This window comes from Procambarus clarkii, chromosome 94, assembly GCF_040958095.1.
Source record: "Procambarus clarkii isolate CNS0578487 chromosome 94, FALCON_Pclarkii_2.0, whole genome shotgun sequence".
NCBI lineage: Eukaryota > Metazoa > Arthropoda > Malacostraca > Decapoda > Cambaridae > Procambarus > Procambarus clarkii.
The window spans coordinates 11635160-11650306 of NC_091243.1; the positions used below are offsets into that span (position 1 = coordinate 11635160).

General features: G+C 39.8%; 1 protein-coding gene and 1 long non-coding RNA gene across 2 annotated transcripts; one reads left to right on the plus strand and one right to left on the minus strand.

The window, feature by feature from the left end:
- The first annotated feature begins 1457 nt into the window (after positions 1 to 1457).
- On the plus strand, positions 1458 to 3216 carry LOC123747254 (splicing factor U2af 38 kDa subunit-like). The gene has a single exon (XM_045729291.2). It carries the CDS (start codon positions 1657 to 1659, stop codon positions 2227 to 2229), a length of 573 nt encoding a protein of 190 aa, XP_045585247.2. The 5' UTR covers positions 1458 to 1656; the 3' UTR covers positions 2230 to 3216.
- Positions 3217 to 5648: 2432 nt separating this feature from the next.
- Positions 5649 to 12128, minus strand: LOC138359930 (uncharacterized). The gene is made up of 3 exons (XR_011226160.1): positions 11862 to 12128; positions 7828 to 8957; positions 5649 to 7042 (listed from the first exon to the last, which is right to left on the minus strand). It is a non-coding gene; the product is annotated as an uncharacterized lncRNA (long non-coding RNA).
- Between the last annotated feature and the right edge of the window lie 3019 nt (positions 12129 to 15147).

Below are 15147 nucleotides of genomic sequence, written 5' to 3' on the forward strand. Positions count from 1 at the left end.
TGCTGTAAAGGCTGCAGAAGATTTGAAAAACTGCTGGTACGTACATGTTCCGTCCAGGGGCCTGACAGCTGAGTGGACAGCACTTTGGATTCATAGTCCTGAGGTTCTGGGTTCGATCCCCAGTGGAGGCAGAAACAAGTGGGCAGAGTTTCTTTCACCCTGGTGCACCTGTTCACCTAGCAGTAAATAGGTATCTAGGAGTTACAGCTACTACTGGCTGCTTTCTGGGGGTCTGATGGGTGAAAGAGGCCAAAAAAAAAAGAGAGCCTTATTGAAGGACTGGGCCGTGGGTATGCCAAACCCCGAAATCATCTCAAGATAACACTGAAGTAATCAGACAATCGTCCAGATAATTCTCATGTTGCTTTTGTATTCTATATCTTTTTATTCTCCCTCTTGTCTGCCTCTGCATCCTTTCTTTATACAATATATTATTTTATAAATTAACTTTTCTATAGCAACAAAATTCATCTTGCAATATGAGGTCTATCTGTAATTTGTCTCTCAAGTTTGAAATTGTAGTCCAAAGTAATTTTGGACTTCATCACTTATTGCAACTATATGAATACTATTCTTCCTCTATATATAGTTTTTCTTCCCAATTTCTTGTAAATTATTAAATGTCTACATGCTTGCCTAATTCTACAGATGAAAATGGGGGAAAAGGGTAAGAATACTCATTAATGGGGAAAGTAGCATAAAAAAATGTCAAGTTACCTTACCTTGAGGTTACCTTGAGGTGCTTCCGGAGCTTAGCGTCCCTGCGGCCCGGTCGTCGACCAGGCCTCCTGGTTGCCGGACTGATCAACCAGGCTGTTGGACGCGGCTGCTCGCAGCCTGACGTACGAGTCACAGCCTGGTTGATCAGGTATCCTTTGGATACCTGATACCAAGTTAGTTGAGTCGAAAGAATTAAATGCCAAGGAAAGTGACCTTTACCCTTTACTGTCCTCTTACTACAATCATTCCATGATTTCTCACCGCTAATGCTTTCAATACTTTTATAATATTTTCAGCTCGTATGTTTTTCACCACTTGTCAAAACCTTGTCTTACATGTTGGTATATGTTTGGTGTACACATCAGGGGCACGCTCTGGCCTCGCAGGTTTTAGTATCCATAATCTCTCTACCATTAAAAAACTAGTATTAGCACCTTTATTTAGCATGCATCACTACCTACTACTGTATATGCAAGTGTTGCTCTGAATATTACAGCAATTTGGAGAGGGGAAGGCTTGAATGACTAAATACACTGAAAATATGTTATTTTGAGTAACAAATACAGGCTGGGAGCCATTGGAGACATGGTGTAAACAAAGAATTAAACCAATTATAGTGTCCCAGGATGGGCCATTCTTTTAATATAAGAAAGATACAGGTTTTTGGATTACGTACTATACTTTATGAAAAGAGCAAGTGACATTATTTTTAAAATTTGAACATTTCGGAAATAAGTTTCAGATTAAAGAGACGTGGCTGTACGGTGCCACCAGAGACTAAAAAATTATATTTTGTAACTTTTTAATACTATATATTTTTACCTCAAATTTTTTTCATCATTGCATGTAATTATTTTGCTTATTTCACTCTTGTCTTATCTGCATTCAGCTATAGCTCCAACTTAATGCACATTTTATTACAGTCAGACTGTGGTGATGCAGAACATGTATGTGAGTCAGCAGAACTCAGCCAAGTCTGCAGATGGTTCTCACCTGGCAAATATGAGTGACCATGAGATTCAAGAGCAATTCGAGTATTTCTTTGATGATGTATTTTTTGAATGTGAAGAGAAATATGGTGAAATTGAAGAGATGTGTGTCTGCGATAATCAGTGTGACCACCTACGAGGGAATGTTTATATTAAATTCAGGCGAGAAGAGGATGCTGTAAAGGCTGCAGAAGATTTGAACAACCGCTGGTACATGTTCCGTCCAATCTACTGTGACCTGTGCCCTGTTGCTGACTTCCGTGAAGCTTCTTGCAGGCAATTTGAAATGGGGCAATGTGGCAAAGGAGGCTTCTGTAACTTTTGGCATGTTAAGTCAATTTCACATCACCTCAAGAATGTACTTGCCCGTTCCTCCCGCTCTCGATACAAACATCGTTCTCGCTCACGCTCTAGGTCACGTGATAAGCATTCGGAGAAACATGCAGATGGCAAGCATCGGCGAAGGTCTCGCTCCCGTGATCGTGACCGTGATCGTCGGGACCGTAGAGGGCGCTACTAAGAAGAAACAAGATGGTTTTAGTTTTTTAATTGTCTTTTACATAGTGTAAGAGTTTGGAAATGTACAACAAATGCATAAAAATTATAATGTAATAAATAAGAGATTTACAATACATGCTTAGAACATAGTGGTAACAAAAGCTGTAACTGTGAACTGGAGAATCTTTGTAGGACTTGCTCACATTTTTCAAGGAAATCTAGCATTGGGTTTAATTTTTAATCTCGGATTCCAACACTATATATATATATACATATATATCACTGTATCTGAATGGCCATTAGTTTTAAATATTGCTGCAAACAGTATTTTCATAATTTTATAAGCGCTCAAACTGCAACAAGGAAGTTTGGGAATCATTATAAATGCACAGACTTGAAGGTGGTTATGCATAGTAAATGCCCAAACATTTCACACATTTTATACACTTCAAGTATGCCATTTATGAAGTCAATATTTCATTTTCATATGCATTCTCTTTAACATATGTTACCTCTCACCTGTTTCGTACAAGCCTTAACACTCGTTGCTGTATGATGAGAACTTCGCAGTAATCCTTAGTGGACCATTCAGATACTGAACTGTAGGCTTAGTGAGTGTGACATGGTTAGCCATTATCTCGTTCATGAATTTGTCTTAACTCATTTGTTTTAAGAATAGGTTGTCTTTTTTATACTAATTGTTTGTTGTGCATCTAAACTGGTAGGATTAGATGTAGGTAGGAAGTCTTTTCGACAGCATGGTTATTCAATAAAGATTATAAATTGTCTCTGAAATATAATATTTTCCTGTTCCCTAATATAATATCAAGTTTAATGAAATTGTTTACGACTTACTAACCATGTCACATACTGTCATAGAAATGGGCCATGCAAAGTGGTGGTATGTTACTTGGGAAATGTGTTGTATTTTTGTTTTCCATAAAGTATTACTTAGGATTGTGCCTGTAACATTTCATTTAAAATATCAGTGAATACAGGTCTCAGCTAATAGCTTCTTTTTATTACCCAGTTTTTGTGCCTTAAATATTTATCTTAAGTTGTACCTCTTGGCAGAACCCTTCTTTGTTGTGAGGTGTATTTTCATGTGGATCTTGAGAGAAATATTATTCAATGGAGTTTAATCTAAAGCAAAATGAAGGAAACAGTTCTTGAGGGAAGGCACCAGACAGCTGGAATTGTGTTGGTTGGGGTGGGCAGACTCGTAACAAGGCTGGGAAAACCAGACAACTGTAGGGAAATATACACTTTAAATTCTCCCAAATGCATTAAGATGTTCATGACATATCAGGAAGGGGGCTTGACTTTTTTTTAAAAGTGGTTTTAAGAATATCTGTGTTACATATAAAAATGTCATTGATGGCACTGTGTAAAAGGAAAAAGTTTTAATAGGTGCATCATTTTCATAAGTCATAATCCATTTCTCACTCACGAGGTGTAGAAGGCATTGCTCCTTTCACGAGGTGCCTGGAACGAATGGAAAATATCGGTAGCACCGCACCCAACCATGTCCTCACACATTAGCAGCAGTTTAATATCAGTGTATAAGACATAAGACACAGGAATATCCAGGACATTTTATAGTCAGGGCACCAAATAATCTTGTTATTGTGCCACGTATATAATTGCTACAAAAATAAAATTTAATATATTTTCTCCATATGAGCTTTCTCAGAGTCCTGTATAATGCTCCTTATTATGTACTTCATGTGCATGCTGCATTTTTGCTTGTGTCTTACATGTAATATTTAATATTTTCAATGGGAGAATCTTCCATATTATAAATTCTTTATATGTTTTTTGCTTTGCATAAGAATTTTTTTTCCCCCAGAAAGTAGTTCAATATTTTGAGTGAAAGCTGAAGCAATATTATTAGGCACCCCATTTTGAAACTGTTAAATATGGCAAACTGTATTATTTTAAGTATAAATAAGAAATGCTGTGCAAATTAGAGAGGTTAAATTAACATGTATTTTAACATTAAAAGATACACATTTCCCAAATTCCAATGTAATTAATGTCATAAGCATTATTATCACTGTGGTCGGCTGCTGCTAATGGGTGGAGGAGTGTGGTGGTGCGTGTTTAAACTGATGGTATATACTGTGAATGGTTAAATAAATGTGAGTGTAAATGTTGTCAAGTCTTGTAACCTTCATTATATTATTCCCCCGTTTCTCTCCAGGCAAATGTCCTCTCAAGCCTTACAAATCGAGATGGGGTAATGCTACTGTCTCATTTTTATGGATGCAAATTTCTTTTTTTTATCCTCGTTACCTCCTCCCTCTACCCTTTTTTCCCTCCATTCCCTGTCTTCCATATCCTTTTCTCCTTCCACCTCCGTCATCCCATATCTCCATAGTTGATAACGGGTAGGGTTGTCATTGGCTCATTTGGATGTGGCGTCATGGCCCCCTCCACTTGCAAGATGGTGTCTTTTGTTCACCCATCCTGAATGTACCAGTCCATTCTCCACATAAAATAATGCGATTACCAGCATTCTCCTGTCGAGCATTACTTGATATATATTCTTATTTACATTACATTAACTTGTATTTACTCTGGTTTTGCGAGATTGTCTTTCCAGGGAATTTATTACAGGTCTAGCCTGCTAAATTTACAAAAGGATAACCTTTAATACCACGTGGATGGAGACGACGACGATGTTAGCATTAACTTATACAAACTCGAATCCTTATATAAAAATTTTATAATTTTCAATTTAGAAAATACAGTATTTTTATAAGTACTGTTTGGAAAGTGTTGTAGATTTATGTAGCAAATTACAAGGTTATAATAGTAATGGTCTCGAGGCGTGAGTTAGACGCTTATATCAATGAGTTTGGTTGGATATAAATGGGAAAGGCCTAGCATGAGCCAATATGCCTCTGCATTTTAATATATTATGGCTTCTTTCCGATTAAGGTATATATCTAAAAACCTAAGAACATTTTTCGCCACGCTGCGCCATCACTATTCTCAAACCTGACCCGACCTAACCTACCAAAATGAGAGATTTGTTTTATATACTGTAGGTATGCACACGGTGTATGACGTCATAATTTGATTCTGGCATGGGTCTTAGATGCTACTGCTCTTATTCCTCAAGATTTGATTTTATACGTATTTGGTGTGTAGGTTAAAAGCCTAAGTTTTTTATGCACTAGCATAAATGCCTTTATCTCTGCATTGGTATATATATTGTATCTGTAACGGCAATTACTTTGCATAGAAAGGCTTCCAAAAATGCTGTGATGTACTCGATGCCAGCTCGTCTTAATACATAAAAAGCAATAGGGGAGGAATATTAACTATTTATGACTACAGTATACGGAATATAACATAGTCATAATTTGGGGGATTTTAATGCTAAACATAATAAAGTACTTGTAGAATATAATATGTACAGACAAAAATACAATATTTTTATTGTGGAAAATGATAGTGTACAAATGTTATCAATTTATTACATTCGTCAAGCCAGCTCGTCGAATGTTATGAAAACTATCACCTATGATAACAGAAATATATAACTGAATACCGCTAAAGTTGACAGGAACAATCTCCCTATGTACATTGTGTATATGAGGCGTTAACTAGCAGATTTTGGTTACACAGTGAAATCACAATAATGTAATATATTGGAGAAAACTCTTTGGAGTTGGACGACGCGCGTCTTGTAAGACCCAAGACGCTAGTGTTTGATCCTACCATCCTGCTCCAAAGATTTTATTATATCTGGCTAAGAACCATATGGCAGCGAATACATAGTTAAGTGTATTAATGTATTCTTCCAGCCATTTATGTGGTCAGGACTTACCCAAAATTAAATTGTTCTCAAGTGCTTCCTCCACCTAAGTATTCCGCATTTTCAAGCTTAAACAGGACAAGCTGGAGAACTTGTATGACGTTATACATACTGATTGAGAGGTGCTTAGCGTTGTATGTTAGTAAACGCCTCATATATATTATAAAACATTGTATACTATAGGAAATAGTGTGTACGGCTTGATCCATCCACGAGGGTGGAATTATTGAGATAAAAGTGGAAGTGAAGGGTCGACCAACCCATTTTGTTATTTTCAGAGCTAATTCACCCTATAATATGATGTTAGCTGGGCGAGGATAAGTCTAGACTGACTTCACTATTACTCTACCGCGGTAGTATCAACCATAAATCAGTTCTTGTTTTTTTTTCGCACCATAGAAGGGATTGCTGTGTTTTGTTCCTGTAGTGGAAACTAAATGAATAATTGATGGAAGATTAACCGTTATTATATGCCATTAAATATATAACCAGTTAAATATTAATCTTGGTAATGCTTTGATCGATTTTTTTTTTTGTTTTATGGTTGAATGAGTGTTCCATGGCAGTGACTTCTCGCGCCGCCAGCCGCGCAATGTCACTTTCTGATCCAGTTCGTCGCTGCCAAATTACTCACTCGACAGCTGTGCTGAACCACACAGTTTCCACTCACTCCTATCCACTTACCAGCTGTGGCACCTCAATAAAAAAAAAAAACGCGAAATGGTGCTGTGACAAGATTATCAAACAGCTGAAGGAGTGTCAAATAAAGTTTGGAGAGTATGGATTTGTATGCCGCATATCGTCATTGTTACTAGTTGTACATTGAAAGGAAAGTGGGATGGATAAATTTGGTTTCCTATTTCTGTGTGTATGGGACAGCAAGTACGGAGATAACAGGAGTTAAGGTGAGCGAGGGCGGACATGTGGCTGGAGCCAGCGAGGCAGCAGTGTGGGGCCAGGCTGACCCATCGCCCACGACACATCCCGCTTACCCACAGCTACGGGTCCTCTGCAAGGGTAAGACAAAGGTGTAAGTGGCTTAGAAATATACTTCATTACTACGACATAATGTTGGTACTGTGTGCACCCAACTATGCTGTGTACTGTGTTTAGGAGGCCTGGTCGAGGACCGGGCCGCGGGGACGCTAAGCCCCGGAAGCACCTCAAGGTAAGGTACCCATTAGTTTGTTTTTTTTTAGTCTTTTTAAAGGAGTATTAATATAGTAATTTGTATAATAATTTAAAGGACACGAAATGCAATACTCTGGACGATGATTGTACAATGCCTTGACTATAACGATGAATCTAAACTGAATTTTAAACGGCTCAAGAAAATGTACATGATAATTTCAAAAGCTGAATGTAATACTATACTTTATATTTCTTGCTTATGTTTTGACACCCATTGACAATACCTTGAAAAGTTGCAGCCTACACAGCTTCAGTCAGCGTAATAATCAATGTAATCAACCCACTATTTTGAAAACACAAGAAACGAAAACTTCGATTTGTGGAATCAATTACCGCATAACATAATAGAAGTAGGATCCCTTGATTGTTTCAAGCGTAGGTTAGACATATATATGAATGAGATTGGCAGTTATAAATAGGAGCTGCCTTCTGCAGTTATCCTCATTCTTATGTTCTTAGACTGAACATTTCAGTCCCAAACGGGGACCCTCTTCAACAGTGAGTGAGAATGGCGTCTTCGTTTCTCGTGGTGTTTTCAAAATAGTGGGTTAGTATTCCATAATTATTACAAAGTTTTAAATAAATAAAATCGTTATTACTCACAGAAGGCAACAGCGACCCTCAAAGAGGCAGCAGATAAGGGAGATTTTTAGTCGCTCGGTGCAGGAGCCACAGGTGGCCTCCGTCTCTGCCACCAGCACCAGCAGCACCACCATTATCACCACCACCTCGCCCATCTTCCACACTCCTCTTCCTGACTCTCCACCTACTCTCATTATACTCGAAGATTGCTCAATAGTGCTGGATGGGTCCGTCGTGTAGACGTAGAATGACTTGTTGCACAGGCAGGTATAGATGTAAAATGCCTTGTAATTGAACTTTTGTAATTGAAACAATCACTGGGAAGGCTGGAATATATAGATGGCAGAATTTTACCAGATACTCAAGAAGGTGGCCTTAAAGGGCAGTCTCGGTGTGGGTGATGAAAGGTGACGTTAAAGGGTGTCTTACTGTGGGCTCCTGAAGGTGGTGGTGTCTCACTGTGGGCTCCTGAAGGTGGTGGTGTCTCACTGTGGGCTCCTGAAGGTGGTGGTGTCTCACTGTGGGCTCCTGAAGGTGGTGGTGTCTCACTGTGGGCTCCTGAAGGTGGTGGTGTCTCACTGTGGGCTCTTGAAGGTGGTGGTGTCTCACTGTGGGCTCCTGAAGGTGGTGGTGTCTCACTGTGGGCTCCTGAAGGTGGTGGTGTCTCACTGTGGGCTCCTGAAGGTGGTGGTGTCTCACTGTGGGTTCCTGAAGGTGGTGGTGTCTCACTGTGGGCTCCTGAAGGTGGTGGTGTCTCACTGTGGGCTCCTGAAGGTGGTGGTGTCTCACTGTGGGCTCCTGAAGGTGGTGGTGTCTCACTGTGGGCTCCTGAAGGTGGTGGTGTGGCAACGTGGGTACTGAGATGTTGAGAGTGAAGTCTTTATCTGGGTACTTTAAGGTATCGTTGGTGGAACTGTTTCAACCTGGACGTTTCTTCGGGATGTCTCTCACCAGACGCTGGAAGTTGGCGGTGAATAAATCGGCTAAGTGTTTGTTAATTATGAGGGGTCACATCTTGGTTATTGTACAGTGATGGGGTATCAGTCTGGAGAACAATGTTGGAGGCGTCAGTCTGTGTTGGGTGGTCCCAGTCTGGAAGTTAGAGATGGTCGAGGGCTCAGCACGAAGGTTGGTGTTTGGTGAAGATCACGCTGTGGAAGGGAAGAATTTTCAACGGGGAAACTGGATGGTGCTATACATTCTGTCACACGAAGTTCACTGTGTAGCGCTTGGAAAAACACAAAGATTATTAGTGAAGTTATTAATGTTAACCCAGTCACACTATGGCGTCTAATGCAATATTCAACCTTTGAAATTAAAGTGAACTTCAAATATGTTTATATAATACAATTAGGCCTAAAACTGCCAGCACTGACAAAGAATAATAATTTATTTTTATTTTTTTATTCATTTATATGTACAAGAGTCCTTACATTCTTGTGCAGCCACTAGCACCCATGGCATTTTGGGCAAGTCCTTAATTCAAATTTTCCCCGGAATACGATCCGCTGGTAACCATTCACTGCTGGGTGAACAGAGGCTACAGTTAAGGATTGGCGCCCAGTAAATCCTTCCCGGCGAGGATACGAACTCAGGTCAAAGTGCTTGCGAAGCGCCGAGCAAGTGTTTTACCACTGCGCCATGGGGACTGCAAATCGTATAGAAATTCGCTTTGTCGGGGACAGGAAGCCTGTGTATACATATACACAAGCTTAGGCTTATAATGAGAAACCCCCAAGGTTGAACTACTGACCCCCAGGATGCAATCCCCATTGGTGAACAGAGGTATAGGGTGAGAGGAAAACGTGCCGAACCATTTCTGCCCCACCCGAGAGGTTGGATTGTGATTCGAGAATTAAGTCAACTGTGCTACGAGATAGACTCGCCTAAACAACACTCATGACCTACTTAGAAGACTTTAATGACACTAAATTATATAATTCTCGCCCTAAAGATTAAGGCTTCATCAATGAGCAATGGAGATACTTTTGCGGGGTTCGCGACTCTCTTATCTTCGAAGAATGGCGAAACCCCCCCTCAATTTTCCCTCCCCTCCCCTACACGTGTTCGTCGAATACATATATACGATCTCTCTCTCTCATCTCTCTCCTATCTATATCCTTTCTCTCTCTCTCTCTCAGAAGAACAGGTGCTTATCTATATCTATATATATATATATATATATATATATATATATATATATATATATATATATATATATATATATATATATATATATAAATACAAGGTACAATGGGTTTGAGAGTACATAGCATTGATGTTTTTACATTGCTGTAAAACCACTAACACGCAGAGTAGCCAGCCAACGCAAGGAAGGATGATTGGTGTTAAAAACCTGTCGTATAAACAACTGGGAGCAAAAGTAATGTATTTCCGAAATCAGGAAATACGGGTGTCAGAAAATAACAATGACGAGCCAGTTTCCTAACGAGTATACTACATGGGATGGAGGAAGTAATTAAGAGTGGGAGATTGCGCACTCAGTCAGCCTCCGCGGCGTGACCCGGGGACTTTTCCCTGCCTGGTGACGAGACTTTCCCCTGCCTGGTGACGGAACTTTCCCCTGCCTGGTGACGGGACTTTCCCTGCCTGGTGACGCAAGTGTCAACACGCGGGGTTCCTCAGGACCCTACACGAGCCGGTGTCCCCACTTAAACATTTGCTCAAGTGTCTGAACATGAGAAGGGAAGGAGAAGGTGCAAATGAACTCCGCAGAAAGTTACGAGCATGTTATAGGTGGTGTGTGTGTGTATGTATAATATTTATATATTGGGAGCAGGTTTTCTCTAATACACAACAGCATTGTGACTATTATTCATTTTCTTTTGAATATTTTCAAAAGGAACAAAACGTTCCAAGTAGCACAGGCTATGGTGAGCCCGTAGTGGTAGCGTGAGGTAATTGTTGCCTGACTTCGACTTCTAGCTGTCCGCCAGGTCTTACTTCCTCTGAATCAATGGAGGACCATCAAACAGCTGTATGCTCGAAGTCGAATTTATCTGGATGATGATTACGGGTGTCAGCCCTGAATGAACACATCCTCAAGCATACGAAGCCGCCTACGATCGTTGGTGTGTGTGATTACTGCTTCACATACGTCAGTTGCTTAATTTAGAAACTGTACTTGTGGTCGATCTCGAACACATTGTTGGTGTGACGACTTATATTAAATTTTGTAACTAGCTCATCAAGATTGTATCTTGCTTAGCTAAATAAATTGTGGGGTTCAGTCCCTGAGCCCATTATGTGCCTCTGTAACCCTTTCCACTACCGCCCACGAGATGGGTATGGGGTGCATAATAAATGAACTAAACTAACTGTCGTGTTACATCACACGCACAGACGACCGTAAGAGGCTTCGCATACTTGAGGCTGTGAGGCACCGCTCCTGTGCCAGGTAAGTCCACTACGGGCTCACCATAGCCCGTGCTACTTGGAACTTGTTCCGAGTAGCTGAGTCTATAACAACAAATGAGGCTGTGTTCATTCGGGAGCTGACACCAGTAATCAACATCCAGATGAATTCGACTTCGAGCATCACAGGAGAGCAATTTAGTGACCACCTACAGGACTTCTGTTGTTAGCTTATGAGAAAGAAGAGGGAAGGCGCGAACAATCCAGGCTGGAGATAAACTCGGCTCCCACGGTATTCCAAAATGATTTACAATGCTAGAAACCCATTCTGAGACCCAGGATGATCTTTAATGTGATGAATTTTCAGGAGACTAAAATAATGAGTGAAAATCTCACGGGGAAGACAATAGATCAAAATATTGAAGCATCAAAGGATATCTTAGGTCATCATTGAGAGTGTAATCAAATATGTGCCATGAAGTAGAGGTATGTGGAGCATAAAATGTAATTTTGACACAAATTTATATTGTTTAGCTAAAAGAGCACTGAGGTTCATGAACCTATTATGTGAAGCTGGAACCTTTCGACACACTCGATGGGCATATTATCCGTAATAACTAAACAAAACTTAGTCGCATTTGCCCTGAACAATGTGTTGCACGAAGAGACTCGGGTCGTACCTAGTGAAGAAAGCGTCCCAGCACGTCATCCCCCCACGACAGTCAGGTTGTCACTGAGTGACATGAGCGGAACACGGAGAGAACTGGCAGCGGGCGCCGCCCACATGGCTACCGGCGCTGACATAATATGTTGATTTATTGTCTGTACTTAATACGGATGAACTATGTCCCTGGATATAACCTTAATGCCGACTCCTTGACGTTTTAAAAGTGTGGTACAAGTTTTCCAATAGTTTAAGAGTTTTTTTTTATAGTGCCTACTATGTTCATGGGCAGTTGGTGTCCAAACTCCACATGAGAAAATATTTGTATAATATTAATATATTTTAATGTAACTAAACGTATATGTATATAATGTCTATTGGATAAGAACATAAGAATAAAGGTAACTGCAGAAGGCCTATTGGCCCATACGAGGCAGCTCCTATTCATAACCACACAATCCCACTCATATACATGTCCAACCCACGCTTGAAACAATCGAGGGACTCCACCTCCACCACGCTACGCGGTAATTGGTTTCACAAAACTTTGTTCTTTGGTCAAGATGTTTATCTGTTTGACCAACGTAGAACTTAATACAATCTTTGCATGTAATTTTGTACACATAGCCATTCCATCTGCTTTTGAATTTTTTAACCAGAGTACACTTTTATTACATCAAGATTCCTAAATAACTACATTGATATTAATTTTTTGGTAATTTATGAATTTCATTTAAGTCATTATGAAATGGCAGACTTATTTTATTCTTTAATTTGAAACTAACGAAAGTATTCCGAGCAATTTGACTAGCTTTATTAAGCTTGTCATATTGTTCATGGTGAATAATACCAGTACTGGCCGCTCTCTCTGGAGCTGAATTGAGCACTTGGTGAGTGTGGCGTGCCTGATGGCTGCTGCTGCTTGACCTCAGACACGGGGCTCCACACGCATGTCTCTTGCTTGGTTCCTGGCCACTGATAACTACCTGCTGGCTTTGCTCCACCAGGCACCCGTAATGCTGTGGGTGCAGGATTTTTTTGCGGAAATTTTATAATGTTCGTAGTATCTCAACGTGTATAATATCTCTTAAAGACTAAACTGTATGCAAGCAACAATTTGCTGCTAAGTTTGTTGTCTAAATATGAAAACGTTCCTTCGATAAATATTGAACGAGGTCTGTGTTCACATTAAAATGTAGAACATTCCTTGACAAATAGAGCCACTGACCTGTTTTTACACTGGATGATCACCACACTGACGTGGCTCTGTGAATGTCCCTCACAACTGTGAGGCGCTCGGTCACATGTGACATTAAGGCCGGTCACCCAATCTTTGTCCATCTATATTCAGATTCAGATGTTTATTCAGGTAAGGTATATACATACAAGTGATGTTACATTAATGGATTGATATATAGATAGAGCTAGTACATACAATGCCTAAAGCCACTATTACGCAATGCGTTTCGGGCAAGAAAACATTAATATCTAGAACTTAATACTAATTGAGCATAAAGAATAAAAGATGTTGAGAACAAATACAAATAAAGATAAAAAAAAAAGGGGGAAACATGACTGAAAAAGCAGCACAAATACAATAGGTTGACAAACAGTGTTGATTAAAAAAAAAAAAAAAAAAAAAAGAAAATAACAGACATGGGTTGACAATAGAGGAGTGAGGTAGATTACAGGGAATTTATTAGGTAGTGTTTAGTTTTTATCTTAAACTGGTTGAGAGAGGTACAGTCTTTAACATGGTTGGGAAGGTCATTCCACATTCTGGGCCCCTTGATTTGCAGAGCATTTCTAGTTTGATTAAGACGTACTCTAGGAATATCAAAACTGTATTTATTTCTGGTGTGGTGCTCATGGGTTCTGTTACAACCTACTATGAAGCTTATAAGATCAGGATTGGCATTATAGTTTAGCGTTTTATATATGTATAATACACATGAGAGAATGTGCAGTGACTTAATATCTAACATATTAAGAGATTTGAGTAGGGGTACCGAGTGATGTCTGGGGCCAGAGTTGGATATTGTTCTAATAGCGGCTTTGTGTTGGGTAATTAGAGGACGTAAGTGATTTTGGGTAGTAGAACCCCAAGCACAAATACCATAGTTGAGATAAGGATAGATAAGGGAGTAATAGAGAGTCACCAGGGCAGGGCGTGGTACATAATATCTGATCTTAGAAAGAATGCCCACCGTTTTTGAAACTTTTTTAGATATATTTAGAATGTGTCCCTGGAAATTCAGCTTGTGGTCAATGAGAATGCCAAGGAATTTGCCATCTAATTTGTTACAAATTTGGGTATTGTTTATTTTGAGATTTATAAGACTAGAGGATTTATTGCCAAACAGAATATAGAAGGTTTTGTCAATGTTAAGGGTGAGTTTGTTGGCAGTTAGCCAAAGATGGACTTTATTTAGCTCAGTATTTACTGTGGCATTTAGAGCAAGAGGGTCAGGACTTGAGTAAATGAAGGTTGTGTCGTCAGCAAATAGAATTGGTTTGAGGTGTTTGGAGGCATTTGGAAGGTCATTAATGTAGATGAGAAAGAGGAGAGGGCCAAGTATGCTGCCCTGAGGAACACCAATGTTGATGGGTAGGGTGGGAGAAATTGTATTATTCACAGAAACATATTGGAGCCTGTCAGTAAGGTAGGACTCGAGGTATTGTAGGGAGTGTCCTCTGACTCCATAATGATGTAATTTAAGAAGAAGGTTATGGTGGTTGACAGTATCAAAAGCTTTACGCAGGTCCACAAATAACCCAACAGGGAACTCCTTTTTATCAAGAGCTGTATGAATCGAGTTAAGCATACTAATAAGTGCATCGTTAGTGCATTTTTTGGGTCTGAAGCCATATTGGCAAGGGCTAAGTATATTGAGTTTGGCTAGATATGAGTAAAGCTGCTTGTATATAAGTTTTTCAAAAATTTTTGACAAGTTTGGCAGGATTGATATAGGTCTGTAGTTGTTAACATCTGTGGGGTCACCACATTTGTGGACAGGCGCTACTCTCGCTTTTTTTAGAATATCTGGAAAGGTTTGGAGTTCAAGTGACTTGTTGAAGAGCAAAGCAATAGCAGGGGCTAAAGATCTGGAGGCTTTTTTGTAAATTAAAGTTGGTATCTCCTCAAGGGCACCAGACTTGGTTTTAAGGGAAAGGATTATCTCATTGACGTCAGTGGAGTTAATAGGCTTTAGGTACAGAGACTGAGGATAGTTACCTGTAAGATAGTCCTTAATGTCAGTACTGGAAGATGGAATATCATTTGCAAGGGATGAACCAATGGA

Excerpts from the sequence above, each read along its gene's own strand:
- LOC123747254 (XM_045729291.2), top strand. The coding sequence starts at position 1,657 with ATGCAGAACATGTATGTGAGTCAGCAGAACTCAGCCAAGTCTGCAGAT.